The sequence below is a fragment of the Periplaneta americana genome, chromosome 4 (assembly GCF_040183065.1).
Source record: "Periplaneta americana isolate PAMFEO1 chromosome 4, P.americana_PAMFEO1_priV1, whole genome shotgun sequence".
Taxonomy (NCBI): domain Eukaryota; kingdom Metazoa; phylum Arthropoda; class Insecta; order Blattodea; family Blattidae; genus Periplaneta; species Periplaneta americana.
In genome coordinates, this window is record NC_091120.1 from 34,450,963 (window position 1) to 34,467,999 (window position 17,037).

General features: G+C 34.2%; 1 protein-coding gene across 1 annotated transcript in view; it reads right to left on the bottom strand.

Annotated features, from left to right (window-relative positions):
- Nucleotides 1-17,037, bottom strand: part of arr (low-density lipoprotein receptor-related protein 6) — a 126,120-nt gene that overhangs the window by 28,580 nt on the left and 80,503 nt on the right. The window contains exons 3-9 of the mRNA XM_069823158.1: nucleotides 12,220-12,339; nucleotides 10,949-11,139; nucleotides 8,241-8,531; nucleotides 6,597-6,835; nucleotides 4,716-4,879; nucleotides 2,037-2,210; nucleotides 780-1,013 (exon numbers count right to left, since the gene is read on the bottom strand). Of these exons, the coding sequence (XP_069679259.1) occupies nucleotides 780-1,013; nucleotides 2,037-2,210; nucleotides 4,716-4,879; nucleotides 6,597-6,835; nucleotides 8,241-8,531; nucleotides 10,949-11,139; nucleotides 12,220-12,339 (1,413 nt within the window). The remainder of the gene's footprint in view (nucleotides 1-779; nucleotides 1,014-2,036; nucleotides 2,211-4,715; nucleotides 4,880-6,596; nucleotides 6,836-8,240; nucleotides 8,532-10,948; nucleotides 11,140-12,219; nucleotides 12,340-17,037) is intronic.

Consider the following 17,037-nt stretch of genomic DNA (forward strand, 5'->3'; position numbering starts at 1 on the left):
TTAGATCCAATACTTTTCAAAATAAAAAAATATTTCAATTTTTAATTAATCATTAATTGAAATATCACTTTTAATTATCATTTTGTATTTTTTGGCTTTGTGCATTTGACTGTGACTTCTCAATGAATAGGGGAAGAATTCTGCGTATTGATTTAGTTCTGTTATGTAAATTAGTGTAGAAATTTAATTTTTCATTTCTATGACACTTTTTCTTCAATTTTTAAGTTGAGTGTCCCCTTAAATGATATCTGTACTCTGGCCCACAATGAAACACTAAAAAATTCCACATGGGCCTTGAAGAAAAGTAATTGGTAGAGATACCTAGTTCTCGCAAACCATAAATTCACGAAATACAGTTTTTCAGCTGATAAAAGCAAAAATTCTATCTTTCAATTCCTTCCAGGTCAAAATATCGTTTACTATAAAGAGTAATATCATTCGCATTGTGGTAAAGGAACTGAATTGTTACGAAATGGTATGTAAAAATATGTGATACTTTTTTTTTTTCACTCTAAAAGTCTTGAGTATAGACCACATCTTCATTCAGTCAACCATATATACAGCAATGCGGAAGGGAGAACAATGTATCTTACAGACGAGTAGTAATTAAGTTACTAAAAGTGGGAGAAATTACAAGTTTTTCCTTATAAATATAGAACTTTACTTGGAAATAGAAGTCATACTTATTGAAGCACTTGTTTCTGGGATTTTTGTAACAATAACCTCATTTTAGTACAAAGGAAATTTTTACATTGTTGTGAAGTACGCACTATTCTTACCTCAATTTTATCAGTCTTAGCATCACACCAATATATTTTATTATTATCAAGATCCAAAGCAATGCCATTAGGCCAACCAAGATCTTTGCTAATCAATACTACACGATCAGAACCATCAAGAGCTGCACGCTCTAGCTTAGGAACCTTGTCATTCCAGTCGGACCAGAACATCCATCCCTTCTCTGGAGCCAGTGCAATGGCACGAGGTTCATGTAAGTCTTCGTTAATCAGCACCTGTAGCAAACAGAATGCAAACACTCATGAAAATGATTACAAGTGTAAGTAGAATAGACAATGGCAACATGATGCACACAACAGATATCATACATTCAGGGATGAAAAACAGAACTAATATTATTTCACACTGTTGTGTATCTATCATTTTTATAACTTCTGTGCTCTCCTGTAAAATTTATGAAAAGTGACTTAACATGTTCTTTCCACAGACTCTTCATATATTTCCATTTAAAAAATTACTCCGTAAAAAAGACAAGCTCATTCTGAGTCTTATTGATTACTTATTAATATTTGTTACTTATAATGAAACTAACGTCTGTCCATTCTTATTATTATCATTAATTTCTCTAAATAGAATACAAAACCTCTAATGGCAAAATTTCATTACATTAATATTCTCATTATATAAATATATCTTAGATTTATTTTTTTTTCTCCCTATAACATAGTTCTAGTACATTTGTATTAAATTAATTCTCATCATTTTACTAGCTATCTCAACTTAATTATAATTGATTGAATTAAATAAGCTCATAAATTATTACTTATTTTATAGGTTTATCTAAATTTAAATGAACATGTACTAGTCGTTAAAACTTAACTGAAGAATACTGCTGGAGAATCTTTTAAGTGTAGTGTAAATACTCGTTAAATATGTATTGTATTGATTAAGGCTGGTTGAGTGGAAGAGAAGGCCTTATGGCCTTAACTCTGCTAGCAAAAAAACATTCTATTCTATTCTAACCCATATATTTCAGATCCAGTTTCCAGCTTTACTACACACACAAAAGGAACAATGTAATGAGACTTTCATAATCGCAATATATGTACTGCAGTTTACACGTAAGTATTCAAAGAACTGATTCATGCAGGAATTAATATAATTTCCAAAAATCATTACACTATTCGTCCCATGCATTTCATATGCTTTGAGATATAACAGTAACAATACATTTTAGTGTTATCCAACGTAAATAATTAGTAAATTTAATTTGTGAAGAAACTAAGTATTTACTTTACCTTTCTCGAAGCTCCAGTAAGTCTAGCTACCTCAATTCGATCAGTTCCAGTGTCTGTCCAATATAAATTTCGAGCAACCCAATCCACAGCAATTCCATCAGGATGTTCAACTTCTGTTACTATAAGGTCTTCTTGATCTGATCCATCTAGACGAGCTCTCCGTATTGCCCTGGCCTGTTTCAAACAATCTTTATTATAGAACAAAATATTTCATCTAAAAGAACAAAACAAAATATTTATTCACAATATAATGATTATACTCCTACATCATTACTCCTTAAAAAAATTATTAGGGAACCTTGGTTCCAGGATTAACATTGAACAGAGGCATATGCAAGGGAGGTTACTGGGTTTGAACTCCCCCCTCCCCCCGAACTTAAAAAAAAATGATATATTTAGATTTGAGTATTTTTTTTTATCCATAATCGTTTTCCTTTCTCTAATTTTTCACTGTCAAAGTAACAAAATCTAGTTATACATAATAAAAGTAATATAATACAGTTATATGAACACTTTTTAACTGATTTTATTAATTTTATTCAATCATTAAAAAGTGTTCATATAACTGTATTATATTACTTTTATTAGATATAACTATCTTACTCATGAACACTGTTGCATCTGACCTAACTTATGTAATTAATAACAAAATCTACATCGACATAAGACATAGTCCTCCTTTATAATAAAATGAAGCTGATACAATATAAAATTTAACTTGTTATGAAAGAAACTGAAAAGGTTGTTTTGGCAGTTTTGCAGTGTAGATATAAAATATTGTGAATTATTGATTTTATACTCATTTTAAGAGCAGTATTCACCCTTCGTTAGTTTGAGTTCTGACTTTACTGTGAAACGTTCACTTAATTTTTTGTGCATATTTTTAATATAAACTTCACATTATCTTTCTGGGTTCTTTGATATATTTAAGCAACCGCAAAGCTCAATTTTACAATTTCTTTTTGCAAAAAGTCGCATAGTAATTCTCGTGAGGTTAGTGAAAATTTCATATTGGCAAATGTTTTGTCGCAGCTCTAGTGTGACGATGTTGTTGCAAACGTTCTTCCCGTAACTAATGTCCCGTCGCTCTAATTTCCGGCAGCCAATCGCGTTGCAGATCGCCTACATTTAAACGTGTTTGTCTTGTGATTCGCTGATTCATTTCTTAAGGCTCGATAAACACTTAATATAATCGCCCGGCATTTTAGCTCTTTTTTTGGCGTTTGCAGAAAACACACGAAGACGTTATTTGCCGCTCAATTATTTGCTGAATTACATTGCGTTTGATTTATTATCATAGGAGCTATGACATGATAATGTTTAACGGTGCGGCAAATAGATTCCTCGTATGGTAGCTCGGCATTGTGAGAACAAAAATGGCGAACGATACTACCTACTTAGACTTCATAGAGCATTTACTTTCTAAGACGTAAGCAAAGGGGCGGAGTCACGCTGGAAATAACAGCGTCGGGACTATAGTTTAATATCCCCCTGTGAAAACCCAGCTGATGATAATGATGATAATAATAATAATAATAATAATAATAATAATAATAATAACGAACAAAATTTAAAATATCGATAATGTAAATTGTAAAGAATTTTAATAAACACTCACACTTGACAAAATTCTGCGTACACCACTTATATCGAATTGTTGTTGTTTAGTCAACTGTCTGAAGACAAATCTGAACCTCACAACTGATACCAAGAAGGCACCACTTATGAGGCAACTAGGCTATGAGATAATGGGGTAGGGTGGCCAGTTCCTAACGTCAAATATTAGATTTTGTATTAAAACAATTTACCTTGGCATTTATAAACTATAATTTGTTAGATATGTTGCACGCATAACCAACTGGATTACCAATAAACTGCTTTTGAAAGTATCCATTGGCTTGATTATAATTTATTGTTGTTTATGATTGGAATAGGTGTAGTGTAAAAATGTCAAATTTTAACCCTTTCTGAATAATTTCAAGGGAAAAATTGTTCCAGGGCTGGGTATCAATCCCGGGACCCTTTGCTTAGTGCACGAATGCTCTACCGTCTGAGCTACCCCAGGAACTATACACGACACCGTCACAATTTAACCCTGTTTAATACATTTTCTACCTGAACCAAAAGAAAATTAATATTTAAAATGTTATTATGAGAAAACCTGAAGAGATATCAATCTGAAATTAATACAGCTTATTACAACACATATGAGTAATAAGCATACAAAAAACCAAGGCTTTAACATTATTAGTTTAGAATTTACATATTTCACCATACCCTCCCCTTAGCTTCTAAGCAAATAGGATTATGAGTGTATATCAGTATGAGCTTGTATTGTTACTGCAATGGATATTAATTATCAACTGCAGTGGCATAGAAAAGGCAAGGTTACTCTTCTTTGTGACATCACAAGTTGTGAGGCATACCACACCGGCCACATGTGGAATGTTCTAGTTTCGATTTAGAAGCGGAAGTGGAGTGGTTGGTGAAGCTTGTAACATAAAATTCAATAAAAAAGTAAACAACATTTTCTATGTACTCTCAGTAATCCAGCATTCTCGCTAATCTGGCACTCTTCTGTGCAAGAAATGGCCAGATTAGCACGAGTAGACTTTATTTCACAAAGTAGAAGCTTTAGTTAGAACCTAGCATTTGTCAAATGTATCATATTGCACTCACCTCATCATCAGTCCAATAAAGATATCCATTGACAGGGTCGTAATCTATAGCAATGGCATGCTTAATTCCAACCAATGGCAGCACAAAGTTGGTGTAATCAGGTGAATCCAATGATATTGTGCAGATATCAGTTCTTTGCACCAACAAGAGCATCTCCTGAGCACCTGAAAATTATAAACAATTGTATTTTAAAACTGAGCAATGAGTAATTAAGTACTATCTTCGAATCTATATTTGATTACAACTTCATATGCAATTGGGTACTAACACAATGTACGAGTGTTTAAAAGTTATTACCATTTGGAAATATTTCGTCTAAAGAACTACAATCACGATTTCGTGCATGTGCACTGACTTCTCTCATTCTTTAGAGAATCAAATATCATTTCAAGAACATTCTGATCATGTTGGCGTAGGCTTCCGCAGCCGGTGTTCATGGGTTGTTGGTTTCCGGGCTTCTCCCACGTCGTCTCAGTTGCTGGAGCTGATGTTTCGACCCTCTTGGTGTGGTCGTCCTCAGATCTACAGTTCTGAGGACGACGATGATCAACTAGCAATTATAACAGTATATACACCCAAACTAGTACAACAAAGAAAAAATAATAAACCCAGTTCAAAAGAAATAAAACAGCAAGAGGGTCGAAACATCAACTCCAGCAACCAAGATGATGCGGCAAAAGCCCAGAAACCAACAACCCACATTCCAATCATGTTTACATATTTTCTTGTGTCATCATAATCTTTAGAAGACAAAGTTAATACTTTCTTGGGAATCTAATTAAAAATGGTTTGAAATCAGTAACACAACAATAATGTGGCATGACATGATATAGCCATTCCGTAATAAAGTAAAATAAAGCTTACTTACTTACTTACTGGCTTTTAAGGAACCCGGAGGTTCATTGCCACCCTCACATAAGCCCGCCATTGGTCCCTATCCTGTGCAAGATTAATCCAGTCCCTACCATCATATCCCACCTCCCTCAAATCCATTTTAATATTATCTTCCCATCTACGTCTCGGCCTCCCCAAAGGTCTTTTTCCCTCCGGCCTCCCAACTAACACTCTATATGCATTTCTGGATTTGCCCATACGTGCTACATGCCCTCCCATCTCAAACGTCTGGATTTTATGTTCCTAATTATGTCGGGTGAAGAATACAATGCGTGCAGCTCTGCGTTGTGTAACTTTCTCCATTCTCCTGTAACTTCATCCCTCTTAGCCCCAAATATTTTCCTAAGAACCTTATTCTCAAGCACCCTTAATCTCTGTTCCTCTCTCAAAGTGAGAGTCCAAGTTTCACAACCATACAGAACAACCTGTAATATAAATTCTAACTTTCAGATTTTTTGACAGCAGACTAGATGACAAAAGCTTCTCAACTGAATAATAACAGGCATTTCCCATATTTATTCTGCGTTTAATTTCCTCCTGAGTGTCATTTATATTTGTTACTGTTGCTCCAAGATATTTGAATTTTTTCATCTCTTCGAAGGATAAATCTCCAATTTTTATAGTTCCATTTCGTACAATATTCTGGTCACGAGACATAATCATATACTTAGTCTTTTCAGGATTTACTTCCAACCCTATCGCTTTACTTGCTTCAAGTAGAATTTCCGTGTTTTCCCTAATCGTTTGTGGATTTTCTCCTAACATATTCATGTCATCCACGTAGACAAGAAGCTGATGTAACCCGTTCAATTAACATAAAGCTTATTAGGAATAATAAAATATATAGATATGATTTTTCACGTGTTAACTTGAACTAAGGTATTTTTAAACTTAGTTCAAGTTAACACGTGAAAGTCATTTTTATTCCTAAGTGATATACTGTTAAAAGCTGTGTAATCAAGATGTATAACGCTTATTAGTTATTACCATTTGCGCATGTGACATTGTCTATGAGCTTGACGCCAGTGGGGCAGGCACACGTGTATCCTGGTGGATAGGGAGCTAGAAGACAGAGATGTGAGCATCCACCATTGTTGTGGTGGCAAGGAGTGTCCCCTGGTGGTTGTCTTTGAGCATCCCAAACATGAATGTCCATTGGAACATAACCACCATGTATAATCTCTTTAGGAAGTGCATTAGATGTTTTATCAAACACGTGGATTGACCTTCAAATAAAATCACAATATATTTATGTAAATGCAATTTTATATAGTATATACAGCAAAATTTTAAAGAAAGCATTTCTTAAATGAACAACATTCTGCAGTAAGGAACTAAATCAAACATTATTAGAACTAAGAAAAGTAAATTATATTTCATTATTAATAAAAACAATAATAGTGTAATGGTGATAAACAGGAGAAATCTACCCAATATTTATTTTCCTTCTATTTTCTCTGTTAGTTGCCTGTTCATGCAAAGACAGAAACCCTTCCTTGGCCTTCCTCGATCTCCTTTCCATTTCTTGTGGCTTTAACTATTATAACGTGTTGTCTGACATCCTAAATACATGAGCTTTCGAGTCTATTGGTTTTCTAAATACCCAATCTTCATAGGTTTAAACCCAGCCAAGTGCAAAGGATTTGAAAGGGTGATAAACTCTTCAGCTTCTACTACATGTACTCCCAAAATTTTCTGGGAACTTTATTACCTTTATGTGACATATCTTAGCTTAGGCAGAGTTGTTTTATACTTTGCTCTTTGAGCAGAAACTAGAATTAAAGTATATTATAATAAAACGTATTGCATTATTCGTAATAAAAATAATAGTATCAGAAGAGTTGAATTCAATCAATTTATTGCAATTATTAAAAAAACTGTAAAGTTTTGACATTTAAAACTAAACAGGAACATAGTTTTGTCAACTAATACATTTTAAATAAATAATGATATAAAAATAAAATGTTTATTGTAATGGACGTAATGGTTGATATCATGTCTCTGGAAAGGATGAGAAGAAACCTCTGCATGTATTTTCTGCATGGTTTTTACACTTCAAAATGGCATTTAAAAAGACATTGTCAGAGGTATCTCGATAACAATGACAAGAGTTTCTGTTTCTCTGTGCTACGACATGGAAGTTTTTCATAAGTTTTTTTTCTCTCTCTCTTTCTTAAGAGTATTTTAAAGAGTGAGCAATTCTCTGTTACAGTTTTGTACATTTTTATTAATATTATCCAAGATGTGATAATTATTATAAAATAGCGATTAAGAGCTGTGACTACTTAGGTGTAATGATTACAAACAATGTATTTCTGAAAGAAGAGGTCACTCAGCAAGTGATTAAAGCAACAAGACTATCAGGATGTATAAACCATTGCATATGGAAAAATAAATATTTACGAACAGAACTAAAGTAAAAATATATAAAATTATAATTTGGCCAGTATTAACACAAGTAATAAAAACAACAGCTGATACTGCAAAATCAAATAAAAGCCACTGAAATAAACGTCTTGGGAATTACATTTAACAAGATAACAGAATATCTTATGAGAAACAATCATATAAAAGAGTTTTGTGAAATGCAACCAAACTTACACATGCATACACAATGAAATGTATACACACCATGTTTTCCAATCTGTCCAATACAGCTTATTCTGAAATATGGTTAATGCAAATGGGTAGTTAACTCCATCCTTGACTATAGTCCTCCTGTTGCGACCCTCGTAATCCATGACTTCCACGAACTTCAGTCTTCCATCTAGCCAATATACTAACTCTGCGTCATAATCCACTGTCAAACCATTTGGCCAAAATATATTTTCAGAAACAATAACTTTGCGAGTAGTAGGATCACCATTCATACCAGCACGTTCTATTTTTGGAATTTCACCCCAATCTGTCCAAAACATTAAGCTGTTAACAGAAAAAAAAGACAAAACATAATTAAAAATATAACACAGCACTATAGAAACTTCGAGAATTATTGTTAATTCGTTCTACAAAACTGTGATGGTTATCGTGGAATCATTTAAATCCATGTTATAGTGACAATTTCTTCCAAAAATAGAACCAAGCGCACACATGAATGTCTTTCTTTTAGTTTATAACTTTGAATCATGCTATTACTTATCATCCCTAAATATTATCACACTGATTTAATCTAATGAAAAATGATTAAATGCATTGCATTTCATACAGGGCGTCAACAGAAAAATTTCTCTGCATATTCGTAATCACAGATGTTCAAAACGTATATAGAACTGTTTTTGCATGACTTTCAAAGAGTCTGTAAATATATGCATTTGCATACGAAACCTGGCACTACTCAACACAGAGATGTAGAAATTTCACATCTAAGCTTGCATTGAAATCTCCTGAAAACAGGTGACGTAATCTGGAAAGCCTACTATTGTCAGGACTGCAGGGGCGGCTCGTCCATAAGAGCTGCAGAGCTGCAGCACTCCCTGCTTTGACAGGAAAATAAAAATATTTATTTTAATTTGTAGAAGAATTGTTACACCTTTTATTGGTAAATTGCTTCATATTTCATCTGGCCGGGGATATGTACTATTATCTTATGCATAATCTTTTTGCGCATCGACTGTATTGGAATTGACACTGCATTCAAAGTCGTCCTGGGATCTGCAGGGTGGGACAGATCATAGAGAATGTGTCTTGCATGGTCAGGGGGTAGAGAGGTGAAGGGAAGCAGAGGGAAACTGCTCTGTTTAAAACCCGTATTTCGCTGCAGTGGCTTGCAGAGCCAGGCCACAAGGGATCTTTCCTCCCCTGCGTAATGCTGCGTCAAATGGATTCTCTATTCCCTTGAAACTTAATGACAAAATTTTTATTTTCTTTTCACATACTTATTGTTGTAGAATCTTATCGAGTTAATATAACGAAATTAATATTCTCTTTTGCCTTATTATTACGTACATATCCAGCCTCCAGCAGAACCTAATATTTGCCTTAACTCAAAATGATTGCACGAGTAGAATCCTTTTGATATAGCACGTAAAATACGAAAGAGATTTCTTTTCCAGTTTTAGAAAATTGTTGACCATCAGAATATATCTGAGTGTTGCTTTGGTGTGATGTCTTAGTACCGTAACTTAACCAGTGCAAATTTGCAAGCATGAGTGTGTGTGAATTACAGAATATTAATTTTATTTTTCTAACTTTCCCTTGCAGAGAAGATTGATGTAATGAAGTGAAATTAAAGGGTCGTCCGTTACCCGACTTAAATCTTACTCAAGCTTCATCCAGCCGAAATAGTGCATATATGTTAGGAAGCATAACAATGAAATTTACGCTAAGCATTTGTGGTTACGTGGATGTGAACAAAAAAAAAAAAAAAAAAAAAAAAAAAAAAAAAAAAAAAAAAAAAAATCTGTATTTTGTTCTCCTTGCCTCCTCTTCGGTGGTGATGCTGCATGGACTAGGAGTGGTGTGACACATTTAGGACATTTGCCTCTAAAAAGCAAAATGCACGAATCTTCACAGTCTCGCCTGAAAATGTTGTTTCATTGCCTATGTTAGGCAAAACTAATATTGCAGTGCAATTAAGTGAAACGAACAGAACAAACATTCTCAAACATAATCAAGAAGTGAGAAAAAATCGTTAATTTTTTTTTTTTTTTTTAATATTGATTGTATCAAATTTTGTGGCCAATATGAACTTCCCCTTAGAGGACATGATGAAAAAACGATTCGAAGAATCCTGGTATATTTCGTGGGTTGCTACAGGTCGCGAGTAATCTAAATGAGCCTCTCAAAAATCATTTGGAACATGCCACTGTTGAAAGGTAATTCTAAGAGAATTCACAATGCACTGGTTGATTGCAAGTTGAGTGTCTGCCGATCTGAAATCGATATTGGTTTTTTTTAGCGATTAGCAAATGATGCCACAGACATCTCCCAACTAAGTCAGGAAGTTTTGGTTTTTCGATATGTAGTGCATTTATTTTTGTCCTATACTTAGTAGTAATGGTATCAAGAAGTGAAATTTGTATGTATCAAAATCTACTGCAGCTCTCCCAATCCACAAGTTCACGAGCCGCCACTGCAGGACTGTATAAGGAAAGGGGACAAATTAATCATTCTGTAGGAATCAATTGGTCCAGAATTAAACACTTAATATAACTGCATTTAGAAAACGTTTTTAAATCCTTTTGGCATCCTAGTTCCCTTAATACAACACACAAGAACCCCTATCAGAGAAAGATAAATGTCCATTTTCCTATTGAGTTTGTAGCTATAAATGCTATCACTTGAACCACCAAGAGCAGGACGAGTGACAAACACACACAACTCTGATTACTTCACATTACCTCTTCATAGGAACAACAGTGATGGCACGTGGTTGATCGATATCATCCCAGAAAAGAACTTTCCGATGATCTCCTTTCAGGGTGGCCACTTCAATACGATTGGTCTCGCCATCAGTCCAATACAATTTTTGTGTTAACCAATCACAGGCAAGACCGGCTGGTGAGATGAGACCTGTTGTAACTACATCAACCTACAAAACAATTATTATTATTATTATTATTATTATTATTATTATTATTATTATTATTATTATTATTTCTCCAGGAGTACAGTATCAGTATCAGTGAAGTCTGTATTACTGAAAATAAGTTACATGATGTGTTAAGAAAAACTCTGTACAGCATGTCTGCAAGTTCTTTCACTGAAATCATCAACAAATTGTAATAGCAAGTAAACATACAACTGAATATTACGAAGTACATGCGAAAAACAAAGTTTCACCAATGAAAAGTCATTGATTGTGTTACGATAAACATAGAAATAAAGTGATAATCAAAACCAAATTTCCAATATCTGAAAATTGATAACTAAAGATTTTATACATGCAATCTAACAAACACGCCCAAAAATTTTGGGGTTTTTATTTTATTTTATTTTATTTTATTTATTTATTTATTTTTTTTTTTTTTGTAATTTGGCCCTTAAATCGCCCTGGTAGCTCAGTTGGCAGAACACTGGCTTACAATGGCTATAGGCTTTGGCTCGAATACTGGTAATGGCAGAATCATATTTGTAGTGGACAAAGAAGGTTTTTCTTGGGGTGCTCCCATTTCTCTCCATCATTCTATCATCAGTTTCCATTTCAATATTCATTACAGTAAAACCCCGATTAACTGATCGGCGAATTATCCGACTGTTTTTCTCTCGTTTCTTTGCTGCAGAAAAAATAGGTTTGCACGTATTTTTTTTCTAGAGAGGGTTATTACAAGCTTGATGATTTACACAGTATGTAGTAAGAATATTGCCGCTATTGGCAAGAGAAAATTACAACTATGTTACGTTCTTCATTCGCAAAACTTTGAAGTGGCAGTTGAAGGTATAAAATTTGGAATCACAAGAGATTCTCGCTTTTCTCATGCTATTCTCATTGTGTAACTCACCTTTGGATGCAGATAAATTGAGTTATAGTCTACTAACACTAAATTAATTGTGAAACATACACTTGAGTAACTGAATATTAAACCCAAAACACACTGTACATCAACCAGGATCTCTAAACTATCAAAGTGTGCCACCGTAAACATTTCAACATCTCTTATGGCGTACGTACCTTAGATCCAATATATGTGCCATTATAAGAAATACACTGGATCATCTCAAGCCCATGATCAGTCCAACACACCAGGTTGCCCTCATAATAGAAGTCTATAGCTGCTCCTTCTTCCAAGTCCTATAATTATAAAAGGATTGTAAACAATTTCTTTCTGAATGCAATAGCTAGAAACATTACTACAGTACAGAATGAATGAAAAGTCATTTGCTTATGAGATGAGTGAGGCAGAGACATATTAAGGTTACTCAGAAAGCAATGCTCCAAATTCTCTCTCGTTTCTTCCATTTATAGGTGAACAACTTAGAAAACTCTGTTGGTCTGCGCATGCTTCAATCTTAAAGAATGACATACTATTCATCTCCTCCTTCCTAATTGTCAGTGATTGGTTTATTCTTTCTTGGGATGTGATGCCAAGAGGTGAGACCAACAATGAAGACAATTAAAACTCCGACAGAGTACTTCCACTAAGTTCAGCCTCACAAGAATCCAGTAGGACAATAAAAACCCACATGCAAGTGTGCCAAACCTGAGAAACCATCACCAATTTTGGATGGTGGCTGCCTCAACTGCCATACAGTCACGATCTGGATCTCTCCGATTTCTACGTTTTTGAAACAATTAAAGATGATACCTGTGAGGAAAAAGTCTGGAGACTGAACGATAAAACGACAAGAGCTGGTACAAGTAAGGCATTCATGTCAGTGGCGGTTCCTCAGGGGAGGGAAGGGAGGAACGTCCTCCTCACATTTTTCTTCTTTTGAAAGTAAATATCAAATGAAATATATGCCTTGAAATTCGAGGAAGATTCGATAACTTTTAAGTTCACAGCTATAAGAAAACCTCGGTTGATCGAGTTTTAAATCACGTGCGCTCATGTGCTGCTAGAAAACTGTGAGAAGGATGCGAGATTATTTGTGTGAAGGAAAGTCAATCCATTCCTCCTTTACTGCAGTTAACACACATACACAACAGCGCGCTAGCGGCCAGAGAAAGAAGCAGAGTTTTAAAGCAAGTAAATGAACGGCTAGGGAGGAGATCCTCCTCTGAATCAGCGCATGGGCGGGAAATAGAAACCGACTGGTCTTGCAACAAAGCTCGCTACCGCTGTCATCTAACGATGCTGCATTCAACCAGACTATAACACATGTAGGAGGAGACACAATAAAAACAGTTTTAACGCAAAGCTATGAAAGACACCATATAATTTTTTCTTAATTATAGATCAAAATATATTATTCATTGCACTTTATAAAAGCTACTATTCATGGTTTGAAACTTTCGAGCATATCTGAAAGTTGAAGTTGGATTTATATAAAACAAAGAGGAAGTAGTTCTACATTAGTATCGCAGATCTTTTTGGCCCCTGAAATTCACTTCCATTCATTGTCTACTAGACAGGACAACAGCCAAGTTGTCAGTTTTGCACAAATATCTTTGAAATTGAAAGTACTGCAAACTACATTATTTTTAACATAAACAAATTAATCCGCCACCGGCAGCTTTGAACAATAATGGTAGTATGACTTTACAAGAACTGACATTCTTCAAAAGCATGTGATACTGAACTTGTAAAAAGTACATGTGGCAACACAGACCACGTGGGTGAGTGCAGTGTTCTCGCTTTCCTAACAGATTATTTCTCATTCCCATTTCCGTAAAACGGTTTCGGTTACGTGTTAGTAGCTGGTCTCTTCCAACACGTGTGATGCTGTAGGCCTAGTGTGCGTGAAAAATGATGCGAGGTTGTGAATTTTCTTGTAATTGTTAATTTGTGCAATTATTCAACAATGAATGGAAGTGAAAACATATTACATTTTGGACAATTTAGGAAACTCAGTTTACAAAAACAGATTATTGCTATACAAAAGGGAAGGCCAACCTTAACAATAACTGGTCTTACATGTATGCATGTAGGCTAATTTGTAGCATGTTTTTCTCAAGGTGTCATTTTGCGCTGTTAACGTCTTTCCTCCTCTTAAGAAATATGCAGGAGCCGCCACTGATTCATGCACTTGTTTCATGCTGGCATAAGAATGTACAAGTTGATGGAGATTACGTAAAGGGTGATTCACAAAGTTCTCCCCCAGTTTATGGAGGTGATTCCTGAGGTTATTTGGAATAAAAAATGTAAATAAATTAATGGGATCACATTCAAAATTTCATAATGTAAACAATTTTTAGAGTAGACAAGCTCAAGTGACATTCATCACAGCCGTTCAAATAGCTCAGTGGCAGGCTCGTTGATCGCAGACTCCAAGGTCCTAAGCTCGGAACTTGCAGAAGGATTTTTTTTTTTTTTTTTAATTTTTAATACCATTTATTGAGGTTACATTTCACTTATCATCATCAGATTTTACTGCATGGTTTATGTATTATATTCATCGACTAGCCGTACCCGTGCGCTCCGCTGCATCCGTTAGAAATAAATATAAAGTAATTACATCATTAAAATAGGAGTTTGATCCAGGGAACATTCGTGTTTGATAGAAGGATAAATCGTTTAATATGTTACTTAATTTAAATTGTATTTAAATAATTAAAATGCAATCATTTTGGTCCAGAGAGCAATCATTTGGTGCAATGACAATTCCTTTAACATGTCTCTTAATTGTTATTACATGCAACCATAGTTTAATGAAGATTGACATATCATTTAGTTTTAATGTGTATATTTTATATTACTTGCTGTATGTTTCAGAAGTTACTGTAATAACATTGTAGAATTATGTCCATCTAGAGAAACTACAATTTCCAATGGTGAAATAATAATTAAACAATTAATTAGCTTCCGATATTACTTCATACAAACACAAAAACATTCTCTGTAGGCTATGTTTAATAGCTTTCGATTGTTGTTGTCCAAGGCCCCTTATAGACGAAGTCATTTGTTTTTATTTCAGAACAGCGCCTTAGATGGCATTGTTATTGTAATTTTAAAACTCATTTATCTCATTAAATATCAGTCCTATAAAAATTTTGTATAGAATAAAACTTATCGGAAATTATTTTTAAAGAAACTTTTGTTATGTAACATTTTTCACGAAAATTAATAATAAGAGAGATATTTCGATTTATTTAATTCAAGCCCCCTCATAACCCTCCTATTAAATAAAGTATTTTGAATGCCTAGAGCCTAAAATCTAAGTTACAATGAACTTAATTTATATTCCAATTTTCATGTAAATCGGTTCAGCCATTATCGCGTGAAAAGGTAACAAACATCCAGACAGACAGACAGACATACAAACAAAAATTTCAGAAAAGCGATTTTCGGTTTCAGGATGGTTAATTATACATGTTAACACTAATTATTTTTGGAAAATCGAAAATTACCAGAAAAATTTTGGCTACAGATTTATTATTAGTATAGATTATTTACAGCAAATACATTTTCCTTGCACCTTTACAAGTGCGTTTCGTAACGGATTAAGACAACACTCGAAACAGAACAAGCTTCAATAACTAAGCGTTTACTTGTGTATCTGTGCTCTGGCTCTCTGACCATGCGCAGTGTCTTATATCTGCGACTCAGAATATTCAATGTGGGCCATTACTTTTTCCCGGTACTGTACGTAAATTCAAATTCAGTTATTATTTCAGACTAGTTTCCTTACAAAGGAGGGAGATGAAAGAACGGGGCACACTGGGTGAACTTCATTTAGACTATTCAAGTGGGCCATTACTTTTTCCTGGTACTGTGTGTATATGAAGAGTCCACTGCAAGAATGATGGATGTCACTTTCTTGTCGAAAATGAACCAAGACTGTCAATGCATAGCTTAAGACATATAGAATGTACATACAGAGTTATATGGCATTAACACTGATAGTCATTGTCCAGTAATGATCGGAAAATCACAGTTAAGCTTTGAGCGCTAAGCATTTCAAACTTTCAATTGCTTCTCCTGCAAAATGTATTCCAAATGACATCCATCATTCTTGCAGTGGACTCTTCATATTCAAATTAATTTATTATTTCAGACTAGTTTCCTTACGACGGAGAGAGATGAAAGAACAGGGCAGACTGAAGTTCATACGCTAAAGAATATTTTTTATGGGAATGAATTGCACTTCCATGTAGAAGCAGTAGTAATTTATTTAATAACTAGCCATACCCGTGCGCTCCGCTGCACCTGTTAGAAATAAATATAAAGTAATTACATACCGGTAATTAAAATAGGACGTTTGATCCAGGAAACATTCGTGTTTGATAGAAGGATAAATCGTTTAATATGTCACTTAATTTAAATTGTATTTAAATAATTAAAATGCGATCATTTGGTCCAGAGAGCAATCAGAAGTTACTGTAATAACATTATAGCATTATGTCCATCTAGAGAAACTACACTTTCCAATGGTGAAATAATAATTAATTATACAAATCGGTTAATTTAGCTTCCGATATTACTTCATACAAACACAGAAACATCCTCTGTAGGCTATGTTTCATAGCTTTCGATTGTTGTTGTCCAAGGCCCCTTATAGACGTAGTCATTTGTTTTTCATTTCATTACACTGCCTTAGATGGCATTGTATTTTAATTTTAAAACTCATTTATCCCATTAAATATCAGTCCTATCAAAATTTTGCAAAGAATAAAACTTATCGGAAATCATTTTTAAAGAAACTTTTGTTATGCAACATATTTCACACAAATCAATAATAAGCGAGATATTTCGATTTATTTTATTCAGGCCCCCTTATAACCCCCCTTTTAAATAACGTATTTTGAATGTCATATAGCCTAAAATCTAAGTTACAACGAACATAATTTATATTCCAATTTTCATATAAATCGGTTCAGCCATTGTCGCGT